Source organism: Vulpes lagopus, chromosome 12 (assembly GCF_018345385.1).
Source record: "Vulpes lagopus strain Blue_001 chromosome 12, ASM1834538v1, whole genome shotgun sequence".
NCBI lineage: Eukaryota > Metazoa > Chordata > Mammalia > Carnivora > Canidae > Vulpes > Vulpes lagopus.
In genome coordinates this window covers 42,659,856-42,678,817 of record NC_054835.1, presented here as the reverse complement: position 1 = coordinate 42,678,817, position 18,962 = coordinate 42,659,856, and the positions used below count along the sequence as shown (strand labels likewise).

General features: G+C 50.1%; 1 protein-coding gene across 1 annotated transcript; it reads left to right on the top strand.

Moving 5' to 3' along the window:
• Window positions 1–469: 469 nt before the first annotated feature.
• Window positions 470–16,240, top strand: HROB (homologous recombination factor with OB-fold). Its single transcript, XM_041727205.1, has 10 exons — window positions 470–682; window positions 1,592–1,642; window positions 5,256–6,398; window positions 7,654–7,737; window positions 9,717–9,857; window positions 10,640–10,748; window positions 10,933–11,018; window positions 11,280–11,405; window positions 13,154–13,271; window positions 15,227–16,240. The coding sequence occupies exons 1-10, from the start codon at window positions 680–682 to the stop codon at window positions 15,316–15,318; spliced, it is 1,953 nt and encodes a 650-aa protein (XP_041583139.1). The 5' UTR covers window positions 470–679; the 3' UTR covers window positions 15,319–16,240.
• Window positions 16,241–18,962: the final 2,722 nt, after the last annotated feature.

Below are 18,962 nucleotides of genomic sequence, written 5' to 3'. Positions count from 1 at the left end.
ACGATAATTATAAATCATGGAAAATGCTGAGAAGGAAATAGAGTGTTGGATGGGGGAAGGATGTTACTTGAGAGATAGGTGAGAGGGAAGATCTGGGATCTAAGTTTAAATATGAAGGATAAAAGGAGCAAGACCTAGAACACCGTTGCTTAATATATGTCTTGCAAATATGGATAGATGGATGGTTGGGGCGGGTTGTAGTGTGAATGAGAGTTCTGCTCTAGGACCCAGTCCCTAGAGTGCTTAGCTCTAGAGAGGAGGGTGGGCGGGCCTGGAGACCCAAGATTTCCAATCGGCTCTCCCAGAACTCCTGTTGAACCAGCCGACCGGGCCCGAGAAGCCGCTGGGGGGCGCCCGAGAGCCCACTCGTTTCCCTTTAAGGCCGAGGCGGAAGACCGACGGAAGAAGGGCCTTTGGGTCGGCGGGATAGAAATAGGCCCGCCCCTTTAAGAGGGCGGAGACGCTGGAGTGGCGGCCACTTCGAAAGCGGCCTCGGGCTCCGGCCCCCGGCTTCCCGGCGACCCTCTCTCTTCCCCCGCCTGCGTCGCAGAGCCGCGTCTTTCCGTCCTCGCACCGAGACACTCTGCAGCCGGGAGTCCGACTCTTCCGCCTGGGACAAGCCGAGGCCCCTGCGTCCCCCCTTCCGCCCCGCACGGGCCGGAGCCCGTCCGCCGTCGCCATGGTAATGCCGCGCCCCGGGGCAGCGGAACTGCCTTCCAGCTTGCAGCCGCTCCCTCACTCGTGCAAGCTGCGTGCCCGGGTTAGGGTTCGGATCCTAGTTTGGTGGCTTCGGGACACCTGGACTCTAGTCAGGGCTTGGGAAGGTCCGCCCCACACACCTCCCTCGGGGCCTGTTTCCCTCGTGCTGCCTTCCGTCTGTTCTTGGAGAGAGGGTCATCCCTCCCGGTGGCTCAAACGTCGCGCCTCCGGAGCTCCACCCCCTCCGCCTGACCTTTGGACACCGGGGATGGGTTTGTCAGACGGTAGCTCTTGCTGTCCCGGCTTCTGGGGTTAGGCACAGCCTGCTGCTCTGGCCGTGACACAGGTCTAAGAGCTGGCCCCAGCAGCCCTGCTGCCTAGAAAGAAGGACCTGTGGCCTGGGGGATCCTACCCTCTTGGGACGCTGGCTTTAGCACATTGGATTCGCTAGAAGGAAACCACTTTTTTCAGAAACAAGGCCACTGCTCTAGGCATGCTTCGATTTATAGTAGTCTGTCTTGTGGTTGACATGGTTCCCCAGGCCTAATCTTTGGGATGTTGCAGAATCCTTAGGCCCCTGTGCATAGGGCTGGGTCTAAAGAATGACCCATGCTCCTTTTGGGAGTCTTCCCCTTGCCTCCTCCTCCGTCTTCCAAGGCCAATACAGATGAACCTGAGTGGATTATTTTTACTAGAAAGGATTCTAAATCACCTAAATCATTAAGTAAATCCCATCTCTTCCCTCCTCATCCCTTATTCTTCCCTCAGCACTCCCAAAAAACAACAGTACACCTGATGGTCTTGTTAGAATTAGAAAGAAGCAGAGTGAGGACAGAATGTACTTGCAAACAGTATTTCTCCTCCAACCTCAATTGCTTTGTTTTCCTTTCAGGCATGCAGTTTGCAGAAGCTGTTTACTGTGGAAGAGGAGTTTGAAGATGAGGTAAGGAAGTGTTGGTGATCAGAGATAGCAGAGGAGATCTTGAGTGGAAAACACCCAGACCCAGAACATTTTGAAGCAATGTGCCCCAGCCTCCTTTTACTTGACATGTATAGCTTTTTTGTCTGTGAGGAGCTGAGAGAAAATGAGACATGTAAACAACCTTCTTAACTGTTTTAGAGACAGAAAAAAAAAAAAAAAACAGAGATGTAAGCTGCCTAATTGGCATACCTTTAAATTACAAGGGCCCTTGCCTGGAAGCTGTGTCATGTGGATGATTCAGTTCACCTTTATGATGGCATACTTGAGGTGGGAAGAAAGTTTATGGAGAGCCAGACAACACGGTTAGTGGGTGACAGGAGGCCTGGGGTCACCAAGTGGCTATGTGAGCCAGGGCAAATTACTTCATTCTCTGGCCTTCTGTTTTCTCTTCTACAATAGAAAGGATGTTCTTTTGCCTCAAATGCTCTTCCCTTCCCTCTCAGAAGATGAGGGATTAGACCAGATTGGAAGCTGGCATATTAAAATCACCCCTGCTGAGGCCCTACCCCACGCCAATTAAATCGGAATTTCTGGGGATGCGCCCAGGCAGGGCTATTTCTAATCTTGGGGTATAGTCAGGGATCACTAAACTAGCTGGCAATCCCCAAAGCTCTCTACCCGCTCAAATCCAATGGATGTAGTTTCATCTGGAGGCCCCAAATTGCTACCTGGAATCCGTTTCAGAAATAGGTAGGATTTAAGTGAGTAAAACCCAAAAAAGGTAAGTTAACATGGTGAAGAGTATAGCACCAACAACCAGGGTGAGGTCTTGGCCTCCTTATTCATCTAGCATACATACACAATAAACTACATTTATAGAATAGAATTGCTTTATTTTATCAATGACAAACCATTCCAACTTACTTTTTGTCTCCCAGTGTTGTGCTTTAAAAATCATGTTTAGAATTTGTCGAGATGGGGACTCCTGTGATCCTGGAGTCCCGGAATCAAGTCTCACATTGGGGTCCTGGCAGGAAGCCTGCTTCTCCCTCTGCCTGTGTCTCTGCCTTTCTCTGTGTCTCTCATGAATAAATAAATAAAAATCCTTTAAAAAAAAAAAAAAAGAATTTATCGAGATGCCCAATTTGTACCTAGTATAGTGATGCACCAGGGATCCTTCTGGCAGCCCAAGCCCCACGTTCCCTTCCTTTGAGGCATTTGGTACCTAAGATTTGAAAGGGAAAACAGAACTTCCTCAGACCTCTTAAAAACTGGTGTATGGGTTGTCTCATTCATTGAGGCCCTAAGACATAGTGACAAGGGCACATATGGGTTCTAGTCCTGGTTCTGTGAAGTTACTTAACTTCGGAATCTCTGTTTCTACATCTGTACAACAGGAATAATAATACGTTTTAGGGCCATCATGAAAATTCATTGAGAGAATTATAGTAAAATGTTTACAAAGTCCCTGGCACCCAAGGCAATTTCAAATTGTTAGTTGTTTTTATTATCACTTGGGGACTTAAATTTTGCTTTCACAAAAAATTTAAAATTGCCAGCTTTGTTGAGAAGATGTGTCCTTGTCTTTGTCTTTCAGCTTTGGAGATGTGTGATTACAGGCTGAAAAAGTGACTGCTAAGTGCCCCCACTTGGGTCTTACCAAGTGATGGGAGAACTCCTGGGCCCGCAATGGGATTAAGAATAAAGGTTCCTGGGGCACCTGGCTGGCTCAGTCAGTGGAGCTTGTGATTCTTGATCTTGGGATCTTGAGTTTGAGCCCTATGTTAAGCATAGAGATTACTTAAAAAAAAAACAACAACAACAAAAAACAAAAACAAAAAAAGAGTGAAGGACTCTGACAGCTCAGGTTTCTGTTCAGTCCCTTTCCCCCTTCCCAAAGCAGGTGACGTCATGTCTAAGAGTGAGCTCTTTCGGAGAAAAGGGATCCATCAGCCTCCAGGATCGTCAGGATTTTATTGCTGCTGTAATTCTGATATTGTTATTATGGCTAAACTCCATGGTAGTCCTGCTGAAGTGTGCTACTCTCTTGATTATACACAAAGCAGGAAAAAAATCTTTCTCTGGCCCAGAGAATCCAATGCAGCAGCAGGGGATGGGGGTGGAGGGGACCTTCCTGTCAGTTAAATCAGCAGTTCTGACTCAAAAACACCCTCAGAACAGGTCTGTTGCTCTTGGAGGTGTCAATCTCACCTTGCTTCCCAACTGGAATCCATACTTAATTTAACTTACCTGAAAAGCTATATTTAACTTCTGCCTATTTTGCTGGATCTAAGGCCTCTCTGGCTTACTGAAGGCTGTGTGTGTGTGTGTTGGAGGGGGGGGGAAGGGGTTGAGGACGGGCAACATGACCATCTGAATAGACTCCTATTGCACAGGCTGGACACCAAAAAACTTATTTCCTTGAGATGGGTGTGCAACCTTGGGTGTTTTGATTCCTTAGTGCCCTGGTATGTTTGCTTCTGCCACTCCCCTGACTGCCACTGCTCCTTCACCCCCTGAGGGAATCTACCTAAAGACTTAGCCTTTGAAATGTTTCTTTTTTTTTTTAAGACTTTTTTTCTTCAAGTAATTAATTTGTTTATTATTTTTTTAAGAATTTATTTATTCATTCATGAGAGACACACAGAGAGAGGCAGAGACACAGGCCGAGGGAGAAGCAGGCTCCATGCAGAGAGCCTGATGCGGGACCTGATCTCGGAATCCCAGGATCACACCCTGAGCCAAAGGCTGACGCCCAACCACTGAACCATCCAGCTGTCCCTAATTGGTTTATTTTTTAGGAGGGGGAGGGGCTGAGAGAAAAGGAGAAAGAATCTCAAGCAGACTCCCCCCTAATTACAGAGCCTGTCGTGGGGCTTGATCTTAAATCTGAGACCATGATCTGAGCCTAAATTAAGAGTCAGATGCCACTGAGCCACCCAGGTGCCCAGTTAGTTACATACAGTGCTAAAGATTTTAAGTAATCTCTCCACACAATATGGGACTTGAACTCACGACCCCAAGATCAAGAGTTGTGTGCTCCACTGACTGAGCCAGCCAGATGCCCACCACCCTCAGACTTCTACCAGAAATATTCTGGGGCACCTGGCTGGCTCAGTGGTGGAGCATGTGACTCCTGATACTGAGGTCGTGAGTTCAAGTCCCATGTTGCATGTAGAGATTACTAGATTATTATTATTTTTTAAAGATTTTATTTATTTATTCATGAGAGACACACACACACACACAGAGGCACAGATACAGGCAGAGGGATAAGCAATCTCCATGCAGGGAGCCCAATGTGGGACTCGATCCTGGGTCCCCAGGACCACACCCTGGGCCAAAGGCAGCACTAATTGGCTGAGCCACCAGGGCTGCCCTAGAGATTACTTTAAAAAAAAACAACAAAGCAAAATCTTAAAAAAATCAATACAATCTACAAAAAAAAAAAGAAAATCTGGAAGCGGATGCATGGACAAGTTCAAAGGTGATGAGAGACTCCACCATTGCCTTCCATGCCTTGGTTTCTTGCTTACACATATCTACGCTTACATGTACACCTGCCTAAAACTGTAAAAGCAGAGTATTTCTTGATTTCCAGATGCCAAGACTCACCACCTCTGCTTCTTTGTAGGACTTCTTGTCTGCCGTGGAGGATGCAGAGAACCAATTTGCTGGCTCACGGCCTATGAATGCTGGGTGCCTGAGACCTGTCTCTTCCAGGCTACAGGACACTGCACAGGCACAGTCTTCTGGGCAGTTGCCATCATGCCCCACTGCTCCTTCAGAGGCTTTAGGTCTGTCAGCCCTGGGACTCCATCTTCCTACCTCCAGCGTGCCCAGGGCCATCCGGAGTCCACCTTCCATAGGAACAACCCCCCTAAGACCTGCCTTGACTTCTAGCCATCAGAGACGAGTGACCCTGACAGAAGGGCTCAAAGAGCCAACCAGACCCCAGACCTCAGCCACTCACCCCCTGCTCACATTTGAGAGTCAACAGCAGGTGACTGGTGGCTTTGAGGGGCCTGAACAAGATGACTTTGATGAGGTCTTGGCAAGCATGGACCTGGAGCTTGGAGTCCACAGTGAGCCCACAGGAATCTTGCCCACTTGGTGCCAGGAGGACTCAGCAGTGGCTAAAAAGGCCCGGGTAGCTGATCCGAGCAGGTCTTGCCCAAAGGAGCCCATGCCTGCCACCCACATGACTGGTGTCATGTCAGCCCACAATGAGCTTCCAGAACCTGTTGTTCACTGTAGGACTCCACAGCTCCACTTGAGATCTGGTGCCACAAGCAACCTTCCCGCCCCAAAGGCCCCAGGAGATCCTGCTCAGCAGACCCCGTGGGAAGCCTGTCAGAAGGACCTCCCTCTTCAAGCACCACAGCCTCCCCAATCTGCTAGCGGGCCTATTCAGAGCAGCCTTCAAAACCATTTCCCTGGTCACTCATTCCAGTCTCCAAATGCCCACTTATGTGGCAAATCTCATTTTCCCGGACCACGGACTCCCAACTCCATCTGTTCTATTCCCTCAAGGACTATCTCTGGATCATTTCCTCAGAGCACCGTACAACCCCGAGCTCCAGCATCTTCTGTCAGGTGTCCTGTCAGCACCCCACGGAGCCCCCATTCCTCCCTGCCTCCCCAGGCAGTCCTGCAGTCTCCCATAGTCACCAACCACCTCGTGCAGCTGGTCACTGCCGCCAACCGGACACCCCAGCAACCTGCCCACACCAAAACACGCCGCTTCCCCGGCCCGGCAGGTATCCTGCCTCACCAGGTGAGGGGCAGCATCTCTTCAGCAGAAGCCAGAGCTGTCCAGGACATTAGGGGTGGGGGGCAAGGGGGAGAAGCAAAGTTCCAGTGCCATCCAGTCCCAGAATATCTTCACTCCTAGGGGGTGGGAGGGAAGGAAGGAAGTGCAGAGAGCGGGTTTTCAAAGCTACGGAAGAAGTCAAAAGAAGTGGGAAGAACTGAATGCTTGAAACACCACAGGTGAGAGGGGCACTTCAAGCTCTAAGAATTTCATGACTTCCTTTTGTTGAGCACCTACTGTTTTGCTAGCCCTGGGACAGGAAGATTCACTCACATAACGTTTGGTAAGGACTTGTATGCGTTGGGCAATTTGCTTGGAACCGAGAATGCAGAGGTTAAAATAGAAATAGCTCCTGTCCCAAGCTGTCCACAGCACAGTGGAAATAGATGCAAAGGAACGATTATACATAAAATGCAGAGTGTCCCTGGATGCTGCGGAGACACTGGGTTCCTTGGGCTTGCTCTGTAAGCTTTGAAGGTACAGGCAGGAGGTTAACAGGTGTGTATGGGAAGGTTGTGCTCAGGGAGACCTTTCAGCAGTGGGAAGACAGGAAAGAGCACATGCAAAGGCAAAGGTGCAAGGGCAGGATGCTGTCCGAGGTACATGGAATAGTTCGCTGTGGCCAGTGTATGGGGTGAGTGTGCAGAAGCTGTGCTGCATTGACAGTTCAGATTTCAGCAATGGTAGAGGGACAGTATCCATGAAACTGTCTCGGATCAGATCACAGATAGCAGGACCCCGAGGGTCTGGTCTCCTTGTGATTGGTGCACCCCTTTTCTCGCATTCTAGGGGTGGTTCAGATAATTTCTGCCTGTTACTTGCTCTTTGCTAGCACTTCACAGGAAATCCAGCAACACCGTCTGTATTCCTTCTGGGCTGGGTCTCTGTAGGGAAGGTCTAGGTCCCTGAGAAGGGACCTGGGGAAAACTGACCCGTGCCTGTGCCCGGCCTCTCTATCCGGGTCATTGCCTCCTTCAGGAAGCCCTGTGTTTTGCTCCTGGGCCAGCTTCAGCTTCCTCACATTCCCAAAACAATCCCCAAAGCATCTTTTTTGAGCTGCCAACAAGGCTCCTGAGACTTCGTTAGGAGAGATGTGATATGTGTTAATTGTCCCCGATAGTTTCCTGAACTCATTATGTAACCCAAACAAGAAGCTGTACTTGTAAGTAACAGTTGCTGTGCTTGCTCCTGCCCTCCCCTCTTCTCTCTCCCCTTGTAGCACAGTGGGAAGAATCTGGAGGAGATCATGGTTTCTGCACCCCAGACTCCAACTCACGGTGCTCTGGCTAAATTCCGGACAGAGGTAACCATTTCTATGCAAATGCTGACTTCCTGGGCATCATTTAAGAGTGAGGGACATTCCCTGCATGTTGAGGAGTTGAGAAGCAGACTGTGCTGCTGGGCCTGTTACCAAGGTCATGCATCAAAGGCATGTGGGGAAGGCAGTTTGGGGAGGTGGCAATTTTACTGGCATAAGGTGAAGCCTGTCCTGATGTAGACCCATGCCGTGTGTCCAGTCTTCGTTCTCATCTAAGAAAGGCCCAGCTAACTCCCATCTTCCTTCAGGAGAGGGGAGTGTAATAAGTATTCGGAAATTGTATCTCGGGAATCCCTCCTCTCAGGTTTCTGGAAATTGAGCTGGGAAGGATCTGCCTTCACCTGGCCTCCAGTGGGAGGCCTTTTTGGTGGGTGAGACTCATCTTCCCTACTCACTGGGATTCTCGTTGACCTGCTCTGCCCTCAGACCCACTTTTGCTTTTAATTCTCTGTAGCAGTTTTTTTTTTTTTTTTTTTTTTTTTTTTTTATGATAGTCACAGAGAGAGAGAGAGAGAGAGAGAGGCAGAGACACAGGCTGAGGAAGAAGCAGGCTCCATGCACCGGGAGCCTGATGTGGGATTCGATCCCGGGTCTCCAGGATCGCGCCCTGGGCCAAAGGCAGGCGCCAAACCGTTGCGCCACCCAGGGATCCCTCTGTAGCAGTTTTTACTCTTGACTGCAGTTCTACAGACCCACCAATCTGCTTCAGATCCAAATCAGCAAATACTCATTTGGACACAAAGCATTTTTTTAAAGATTATTTATTTAGTTATGAGAGAAAGAGAGAGAGAGCATGAGCAGGGGAAGGAGCAGAGGGAGAAGGACAAGTAGACTCTGTACTCAGTGGGAATCCTGACACAGGCTCGATCTCAGGACCCTGAGATCATGACCTGAGCTGAAACCAAGAGTCTAATGTTCAACCAACTAAGCCACCCAGGTGCCAAAGCATTTTTTTTTTTTAAGATTTTATTTATTGGAGCACATGGGTGGCTCATTGGTTAAGCATCTGCCTTCAGCTCAGGTCGTGATCTCAGGGTTGTGGGATGCAGTCCTACATCAGGCTCCCTGCTCAGTGGGGAGCCTTCTTCTCCCTCTCCCTGTTCCTCTGCCACTCTCTCACTCCCACTCTCTCTCAAATAAATAAAATATTTTTAAAAAAAATTTATTTCTTTCAGATAGAGAGCATGAGCACGGTGGAGAGGGAGGGGTAGAAACAGACTCCCCACTGAGCAGGATGCCCAACATGGATGGGGCTTGATCCCAGGACCCTGAGATCATGACCTGTGCCAAAGGCAGACGCTTAACCAACTGAGTCACCAAGGTGCCCCAAAGCATTTTTTAATATAAAAAGGTTAATAGTTGGGATGCCTGGGTGGCTCAGCGGTTGAGTGTCTGCCTTTGGCTCAGGGCATGATCCTGTAGTCCCAGGATCAAGTCCCACATCGGGTTCCCTGCATGGAGCCTGCTTCTTCTGCCTGTGTTTCTGCTTCTCTCTCTGTGTGTCTCTCATGAATAAATAAATTAAATCTTAAAAAAAAAAAAAAGTTAATAGTTAAGCCAGAGGCATCCCAAATAAAATATGACTGGTCTCAGAATGGCTAAGGCACTCCGAAAGCCTGTCATTGTATGTGGGGGCTCTCTGGCCCTAAGACTTCTTGAGTCTATTACATAAAGAGACCAATGGATAGCCTTTTGCTTCAACGCAACTAAAATAAAAATTAAAATAAAATAAAATAAAATAATAAAATAAAATAAATAAAATACACCTTTGCTATTGCTGCTAAGTGAAAGATGGGCTATGCAACAAGATCTCATACCATTTTGTGATGTAGGGGAGGAGGGACTGTGGCCACCATGCTACGGGGAATTTGCTCTCCCCTGCCAGCCCTCCATCCTGTCTCAGTCAAGGTCTGTAGCAGAGTGGATCCATTAATACAGGCTCCCCGTCTGCTCTGTGGTGCCAGATTGTTACTACTTCCCAGCCATCAGTGGAGGAGGATTTTGGACGAGGGCCCTGGCTGGCCATGAAATCTGCTCTGGGCTTGGATGAGAGAGACCCTACCTGCTTCCTCTGTGCCTATAGCATCGTCATGGTGTTGCGGAAGGTAAGGATCCTGGGTGCTCATATGCGGAAGAAAGACTGTTTTTATCCTTCTTACCAAGCTGCTATCCTACTCCACCTTAGGGAAGGGGTTGTCCGTTTGTTCCCTCTTACCCCAGGCCTTACTCTGAGCAGCAGCATGGAGTCCCTTTGGTTGTATCCACCACTCACCTAGCATTTCACTACTATCCACAGTGTTGGGTACAGTTGGAAGGAGAAGTGGGTTATGGGTATGTCTCTGGATATCCAGGCCCCAGATGAGGTGTGATACGCACACTGTTACCCAACGAGCTTCCTAGAGGTCAAGAGTCATGTGCGGACACATGCCCATGGCCTGCAATGATGGAGCTCTGTATAAATACATATATGCTGGGGATGCCTGGGTGGCTCAGCAGTTGAGCGTCTGTCTTTGGCTCAGGGCATGATCCTGGAGTTCCAGGATCGAGTTCCACATCGGGCTGACTCTGTGGAGCCTGCTTCTCCCTCTGCCTGTGTCTCTGCCTCTCTCTGTGTCTCTCATGAATAAATAAATAAAATCTTTAATTTAAAAAAATACACATATGCTGGAGAAAGGAAGCAAGGGGGATAAATGGGACCTGCCAACCTGGAGTCCACTAGAGAGAGACAGAATGAGTCCTTTTTACTGCCTTTTTGCCCTCCACAAAAGGAAGATCATCACCACATCTGCATCCTGCCTTCCCCCCAGCCCTTGGGTTGTCCCAACACACTTGGGAACCTCACAGGTGGGATGTGGTTTGTTCATCAGATGCCTCTTCTTGTCACCAGGCAGCCCTGAAGCAGCTTCCCAGGAACAAGGTCCCCAGCATGGCAGTGATGATCAAGTCCCTGAGTCGGAGTACAGTGGATGCCAGTGTGGTATTCAAGGACCCCACAGGTGAGGAGTTCAAGGACCCCTGGGAGCATTTGATGAGTGGCCTTCATTGAGTTGAGATGAGGAGGAGTCATCCTCTCCATCCAGAGATGGGAAAATTGAGGCAGTGAGCAGCCCACTTCCCAGTCAGGGTCCAAACCACTTTGCTGCCCTTGCCCCAGACTGACGGGCCATGTGGTATTTGCAGGAGAGATGCAGGGCACGGTGCACAGGTTGCTGCTCGAGACACGTCAGAGTGAGCTGAAGCCTGGTTCGGTGCTTCTGCTAAAGCAGGTATGGGGAGCTTCTCTCTGGCCTGCCCGCCCTGGAGAGGTCCACCCTAGTTGTCTGTCTGGCTCCTATTCTTCAAGGTAGATGGGGATGAGGGGAAGATGGTGTGGTAGGCGGGGCTACTGTGGCACCAGGGCTGGGCAGAAGTGGTTTGTGTGACCCTGGTGCAGAGGCCAGCAGAGGAGAGGCCAACAGGAACCAGGCAGCATCAGACAGCATCTAGTGCTCTATGAGGGCACTCACCTTCCCCTTCGTCCACTCCAGGTGGGAGTGTTTTCTCCTTCGCTCCGAAATCACTACCTCAATGTGACGCCCAACAACCTAGCCCATGTTTACAGCCCAGATTCTGGGGATGGGAACCTTCTCAAGCCATTGCAGCCCTTCCCCAAGGTAAGAGGAGCAGGTTGGAGTGGGGGCTGGCTGATAGGATGGATCTTCTGGTATCTTCTCCTCCTATACCCTGGGGAGCAGAGGTGTGAAGGGGGCAGTGGCCCTGAGTTGAAGAGATGCCTTTGGGGACAGGGCCATCTCCTCCTGTTCCTGGTCCAGCCGCCTGCCAGACGGTACAGTAATAGGACCTAGAGCATCTGGCTTCTTGGTGATCTGATGGCAGGCTTAAGCATCGGAGAGGATAGGAGTCACTTGAGAACTAACCAAGTTGTGGGTGCCCCAGGCGGTGTGGCCCTCAGCAGGTGACTAAGGGTCAGATCCACTACAGGTGGCAGTGCATATGGCTTGTCATGTGAGCCAGCCCCTGCTGTGTGTCTTCCCTCCTGGCCTCCACCTCCCGTAAGTGAGGGGGCACCCACACAGAACTCAAGTGGGGACACTCCCCTTTGGGAACTCAGGGAGATGGGTTCCAGGCAGCTCCACTCCAGGTTCCAGGGTAAAGAGGGCAGAGCCAGTGTCTTAACTTGGCACACAGTATCTATCCTCCCCCAGCCCCCACCCACTGTGGCCACCTCTACCCTTCCTGGGATCCTGAGTTGTTGTCATGGCCTGGCCTGGGGGTCAGGAGACCTGGGTCATGTCCCTGCTCTGCTGGTAATTTGTTACATGACCTTGGGCAAGTCCTGTCCCCACCCCCACTGTTGCTTCATCTATAAAGCGAATGGGTTAGACTTGATGACTTCTACTCAAGTTACACCTTTAGGTGTGACATGCTACTTTCATTTCCCTCACCTTTCCCTTAACCTTCCACATTTTCTCAAAATCACCCACTTCCAAAAAATCATCTTTCTCTTTTAAATTTCAAGATATCCATACTCATTGACAAAAATCGAAATGGTATGGAATAGGGAATCCCTGGGTGGCGCAGCGGTTTGGCGCCTGCCTTTGGCCCAGGGCGCGATCCTGGAGACCCGGGATCGAATCCCACATCGGGCTCCTGGTGCATGGAGCCTGCTTCTCCCTCTGCTTGTGTCTCTGCCTCTCTCTCTCTCTCTGTGACTATCATAAATAAATAATAAAAAAAAAAAAAAAAGAAAGAAATGGTATGGAATAAAGCAAAACATGAAACTCACTCTTCTCCATTCCCATTCCCTAGGGCTAACCATGGTTAACAGTTTAATTTCCATTACCTTTCTGTATGTTAGCAAGTGTGGGGACTGTTAAAAGCATGCTCTCTCTCGTGCTCTTTCTCTCTCTCTTTTTTAAGGGTGGGGTGGGGAAGGACAGAGGGAGAGTGAAAATCTTAAGCAGGCTCCATACCCAGTGCATGAGCCCAGCACAGGGCTTGATCTCACAACCCCTGAGATCATGACCTGAGCCGAAATCAAGAGTTGGACACTAGACCAACTGAGCTACCCGGGTGCCCCTAAAAGCTCACTTTTAATCCTAGGCTAAGTCTTCGACATATTTCTGAGTGGTGTCTTTCATTCTCTGTTCCAGCTATATATAGATTTACTAAAACACCAGATACCAACAGAATTAGGAAAGAAAATCGCCCCAAATTATCTGCTATTTTAGATGTTTGGTATTTCAGCTCCTTCCTCTCGGTGACTGACCTCTGCCACACTCCTCTGCTGTGTCTTTCCTGAACCCCCACCTATTCCTTTGAGGTTGTCTGGGTGGACATGGAACTATCCAGAGGGATGTCAGGGGCCATAGGCATTAGTAACCAGGCTCTCTGTTCCCAGGACCCAGGAAGCATCTCTGGCAACCTCCATCATGAGACTGCAAAGTCTGGAAAAGGCTTCAGAACAGCACAGAACACAGAGACAGGGGCATCCCCTGAGGAAGAATTCCCAGAAGCGGGTAAGACAGTCAGCCCACCCAGGAGCAGAGGAGGTTCTCCTTCCATTTCCTTTTGGACAGTGCAACCAAGGGAATGTGGCTGCATCTCCTCCCTCCTTCTGTGAATCTTTAGGTCTTACAGAATCTTTTTTTTTTTTTTTTTTTAAGATTTTATTTATTTATTCATGAGAGAGAGAGAGAGAGAGAGGCAGAGACACAGGCAGAGGGAGAAGCAGGCTCCATGCAGGGAGCCTGATGTGGGACTCGATCCAAGGCGGTGGTAAACCGCTGAGCCACCTGGGCTGCCCGGTCTTACAGAATCTTAAGTCAGATGTGGTGTCTTTTTTGGCAGGGCTGTGGGCCATGAACCAATTAACAGTATGATAGGGGCCACATAAAGCCAATACAGTGTGACCCACAGGGCTCCCCCCATTTCTAGGCCATGTGCTGTTAATCACAAGGAGAAGATGGACTGACGCCATCCTTGTACCACAACCTTGAGTCTTCTGAGGACTGATGGCCAGACCACAGAGGCAGAGGATTTCCCCATCCTGACTAAGCTCAGAGACCCTCCAGGCAGTGCTAAGGAGTTGAACATCCATGTGGTTAGGGTGGGATTAGGATACAGACCTGAGAAGCCCAAATACAGACATGTTAGGGTATGGCTAGCTGGTTCCTCAGGAGGCAGCATCACCCAAGTGAAGCTAGCATAGCCCAAGTCTGATTACCTTTTGATTCCATAAATTCAATCTTGTCTGGCCCCAAAGTTCATGGGATTATGAGTGTGTCACATTAACCAAATTCACATTAGACCAGCCCATTTTTAAATTTATTATGATTTTTTTTTTTTTATTTTTTATTTTTTTTATTATGATTTTTTAATTTATTTATGAAAGACACAAAGAGAGAGGCAGAGACATAGGCTGAGGGAGAAGCAGGCTCCCTGCAAGGAGCCTGATGTGGGACTCGATCCTGGATCCAGGGATCACGCTCTGGGCCAAAGGCAGACGCTCAACCACTGAGCCATCTAGGTGTCCCTTTAATTAAATTTTGAATGCCACCTAACAGACTTCTTCCAGCAGCAACATAAATCGAGTGCTCTCTGCCAGACAGAAGCCAGCCTCTGCAGGTGTAGTTTCTAGTCTGACTGGCTCTGTGGGCTGCCTGAGTCCATCCATCACACAGGAGTTTTCTAACTGGAAGCTGTGACTCTGGCATCAGATGGAGCTGGAGTCTGCTCACCAGGGGCAGTTTGTTTGACCTCTTTAAACTCCGTTCTCTCAGATAAACTGGGGATTGTAGCAGGAAGAGCCATGCTCTGCAAAGAATATTGTGAGGACTGAAAGCGATGAGTCCAGCAGGTGTGGCCCTGTGCCCGGCACAGAGCATGCGCTCAGTGAGTGTTAGCCACTATTGTTAACAGTAATAGTACCAGCAGGGATTACTGAGGTCAGCTCTATTTCCGAGTTCTCAGACATAAGCACCCAGCTGAGAACTACCGTCAGGGACAGTTACTTCCTTCCAAATGCCCAGGAAAGCCCATCAGGGAAGGGGCTGATGTCTTGCACTATTCTGGTGAGAAACCAGATTAATGAATGCCATGATTCTGAATGCATCTAATGGCTTTTCCCAGCCTTTTGTCTTCCTCTGTCCAATGAGAGGGCTGCACTAGAGGACCTCTGAAGCCTATCTGCTCCAGCACTATGCCTTTGGATAGAAAGAGAGGCATCACCAAGGCCGAGGGGGAGTGTCTTTCTTGACAGAAAGGCCCGGGATTTTTGTCCCTGCCTGGGGGGGCGGGGGGACCGAGGAAAGATGGGAGTCAGGCCAGCCTCAGGCCCGTTAGCACAGTCACCACTGCCCAGGGGGAGTGTGGCTGGGTCCAGGCTCCCCTGAAAGGCAGGAGCTTTGGACCTGAGTCATGTGGAGGCTCTAACATCCCTAAGCCTACCTACCCTCTCCATCTCCCCCTGCAGATGACCTGGATGGGCTCCTGAGTGAGCTCCCTGAAGACTTCTTCTGTGGGACCAGCAGTTGGGACTGCCCCAAGGCAGGGCACTTACCCTAAGCAGTCAGCCTCTCAGCACCCAGGCAAGGCTCTGGCTGTGTCTGATCGGGTCCAAGGGAGAGAGGAAGCCCAGCATGATGGGAGAATAAACAAAGCAGAGGACTTTTATGGTTGCCCCCACCCTGGATGCTTTCCCTAGGAATGCCCTCGTCTCTCGGATTTTGCACTACTGTCACTCTGGATCTTCCTTTGGCATTCCAGAACTCAGTCCTGGGATGGCCCTTCTGCATTTCTCTGCTCTACTGTCCTCCAAGTCCTTCCTACAGAAGAAATGCAACTGTTGCTTCTCCCCTTGCCAACCAGGAAGGTGCGTCCCTCTCCTGCCTCACCTGGACATTAGAGCACCCTGATCCCTTCACTCGCTATTCCCTGGACAGCTGAGGAGTCCCACCACATCAGTGGTGACCTGTCCCTCTGGTCAGGAGAGAAACACACTCAGACTTCCCTCTGCTTTGGTTCTCGAGGCCTAAAGCTGCCCAGCTCACCTGTGTGCCAGGCTCCTGGGGGCAGGAGGTGGGGGGCAGGCTGGGGAGTCTTGTTCTGAAATAAAGCTGCTGCCTGCTTCACTTGCCTCCCCCTCTACATTCCACCCTCACTGCTCCTTGTCCTGTCTATCCTGCCCAAGGTGCTTTGGCCAGGGCAGAGCCAAGCTGCTCATTTTCCTCTCTCTCTCTCTCTCTCTCTGTCTCTCTCTCTCTCTCTCGTCATAAACTTTTAGATAGTTTTAGGTTTACAGGATTATTGCAAAGATAATACAGGGAGTTTCTCTATATACCCCCCCACACACACCCAGTTTTCACTAGTATGCACACTTCTTACAACTCATTAGCCAGCGTCAGTATCATTTACTGAACTTTGTGTTTTTTTCGAATGTACACCTATTCTCCTGTCATCCTTCTCCTGTTCTAGGATCCCAGGTTCCATTTAGGTGTCATGTCTCCTTAGGCTCCTCTTGGCTCTGGCAGTTCCTCAGGCTTTCCTTGTGTTTTAGGACTGACAGTTTTGAATATGGGTCAGGCATATTATAGGACGTCCTCCATTGGAACTTGTCTCATTAAAGAAAGATGAGAGCAGGTTATATGTTTTACAGAGGAAGGCATATGCTCATCACACATCAAGGGTTGATGTTGACCTTGATGACCTGGCTGAAGTAGCATTTGTCAGGTTTCTCCACTGTAAATTTTCTTCTCCCTTTTCATACTGTCTTCTTTGGAAGGAAGTCTCACTAGGTGCAGCTCACACTTAAGGAACAAGGGGTTATGTCCTGTGTCCCATTATATTCTGACGGCAGAGTATCTATATAGATTATTTGGAATTCCCCTCCCCCCCCTTTTTAAAGATTTTACTTATTTATTCATGAGAGACACACAGAGAGAAAGAGGCAGAGATATAGACAGAGGGAGAAGCAGGCTCCATGCAGGGAACCCGATGTGGGACTTGATCCTGGGACTCCAGGATCACGCCCTGAGTCAAAGGCAGGTGCCCAACCACTGAGCCACCCAGGTGTCCCTTCCTCCTTGTTTCTTATTCAGGCCTATATTTATATGAGTGTGGACTCATGGGTATTGGTTTTATGCGTTGGGTTATAATCCAGTACTACTTTACTGTGTTGCCAAGCAACTCCTTGTCATTATAGCTTTGCTGTGCCATCTTTCAGCCCAGAGTTGGACAAGGGGCATGTGTGGGGTGTAATTATACCAAGTTGCCAACCTTGTTTTCCTCTCTGGAATAAAGGGAAGAAAAGAATCATCCCCCAACTTATGGTTGAGGGGGTGTAGGTCAAAGACCATAGTCTGACCACCAGTCTCCCCGCCTCAGGCCCAGCCTTCCCTAAGGTGGTACTGCTCTTGGGGAAGGCACTAATCTCTTTCTTCCCAAAGAGAAGCTGATCCCCTGGATCCCAGTCTCAAAGCTGAAATGAGCAAACACTATAAGAACTAGATGTTGGTTGCAGTGGGACCCTGTTCTAGAAGGCTTTTGTGTTCCAAGCCCAGGAGCAAGAAGGGGCTAATTCACTAGCAACCTTCCTACCTGAACGGATTGTGTACTTTTTTCCTACCCACTCCTAATTCCCCAGCTCTGCCCATGCAGCTCTGACCTGAGCCAGAACGTGCCTACGCTATATGGTCTTCCTGCACCTGAGCCACCCCACACCCCTAGCCTGCACTACCATTCCCAACTCAACTGCCTTCAGCCCTAGTCTCTACTACTCACAGTCCTGACCAGTGTCCTGGTTTCTTATGTGCTTTGTCACCCTACAGACTCAGCTCTCAGAACGTGGGGTGGTATCCAATAACCTAGCCCTGTTCCTACTACCAGAACCAGGTTCCCTGTGGGTTCATGTGTGGGTTGGAGTAAAAGCCTCCTTTTTCTGCCCTCAGGAAGCTAAGGACAGGAGACAGAACACATGATATCTTTGGGGACTGGGTTGTAGTCAGAGTACCTCCAGGCCTGTATGACAGACAAGGAGCCTGCAGACAGGCTGAGGAGGTCAACCCAGACTTGCACCCTACACATCATGACGACTGTGTGCCTCAAAGGGAAGGGACGCCCACCCCACCTTGGCCCCTCTTGGCCCCACCCGGCCTTGTCAGCTCCCAACCCTGGGAACCCAGCTGTGGGTGCTCAGCCAGGCCGTTGGCGGGGCAATTAAAACACCAAGTGGGTTCCAACCGGGTTAATCACAGCTGCATTTATAGAGGTGCCTTTCTCTGAGGCTCTCTAGGACCTTGCTGTGCATGATCTCATTCCTCCCTCTGGGATCCCCCACCCTGGAATACCACCAAGAAGGGGGTGCCAGAGTGGGTGAGCAGCAGGGTAAGGACAGTGCCGGAAGCAGCCCAGGCTGCTGCCACCCACTTGGGCAGGCAGATGAGTGTTTGCTCTGGCAGAGAACAAGGCCCTCAGTCAATGCCCTACACATAAGGGGCCAGCCTGCTACGAGCCAGGCGCTCCTAAACACCACATCAAGACCTATTGTGTGCCAGGCCCTGCTGGGCTGCAGAGACCCAGCTGAATCAATTCAGGTCCTGCTCTGGAGCCCACATCCAGTGTCGCAGACGCGTCCACAGTACAACAGGATAGGTCCTTTACAAAGAACATATGCGGTCCTCCTGGAGCACGGATCAGGGTATGGCAGGGAAGGCTGAGGAGTTGGGATGAGGATGTCATGTGACACAAGGCCGAACTTAGGGATCGGGCCTCCCTGGAGAGGGCTGATGTTGGAAGTCAGCCGGAGTTTTCGAGCTAGGAAATGAACCAATTTAGACAGATCCTTCCACTTGGGCAGCAGAGCAGAGACACTGGCAGAGAAAGGAACGCCAGGAGTCTGGCTGGACCTTGTTTGTGTAAAGGGACCAGGGAGAGGAAGTCAGAGGTTACTAGCAGGGGTGGCTGCAGAGCCAGGGAGGAGAGGAAGCGAGGCCAGAGGAGCTAGAAGAGCCCGTAGCTGGGGCAGGGGGTGGAGAGACCAGGGCATCCTGGCCTAGGCTGGCCCCCAGGGGCTGAGGGGCCTCCCACCAGCACACTGGGTGAGGTAGGGCGGCTAGGAGAGCTCCCAAGGCAGGGGCTAGTATCCCTTCCACCCTCTGCCCTCCCCTTCCCGGACTCAGCAGAGCCACAGCCAATGCTATTTCATGGCCTCA

Excerpts from the sequence above, each read along its gene's own strand:
- HROB (XM_041727205.1), top strand. Across the intron at positions 11,406-13,153 it reads CATTGCAGCCCTTCCCCAAG|GACCCAGGAAGCATCTCTGG; the intron begins GTAAGAGGAGCA and ends CTCTGTTCCCAG. Across the intron at positions 13,272-15,226 it reads GGAAGAATTCCCAGAAGCGG|ATGACCTGGATGGGCTCCTG; the intron begins GTAAGACAGTCA and ends CTCCCCCTGCAG.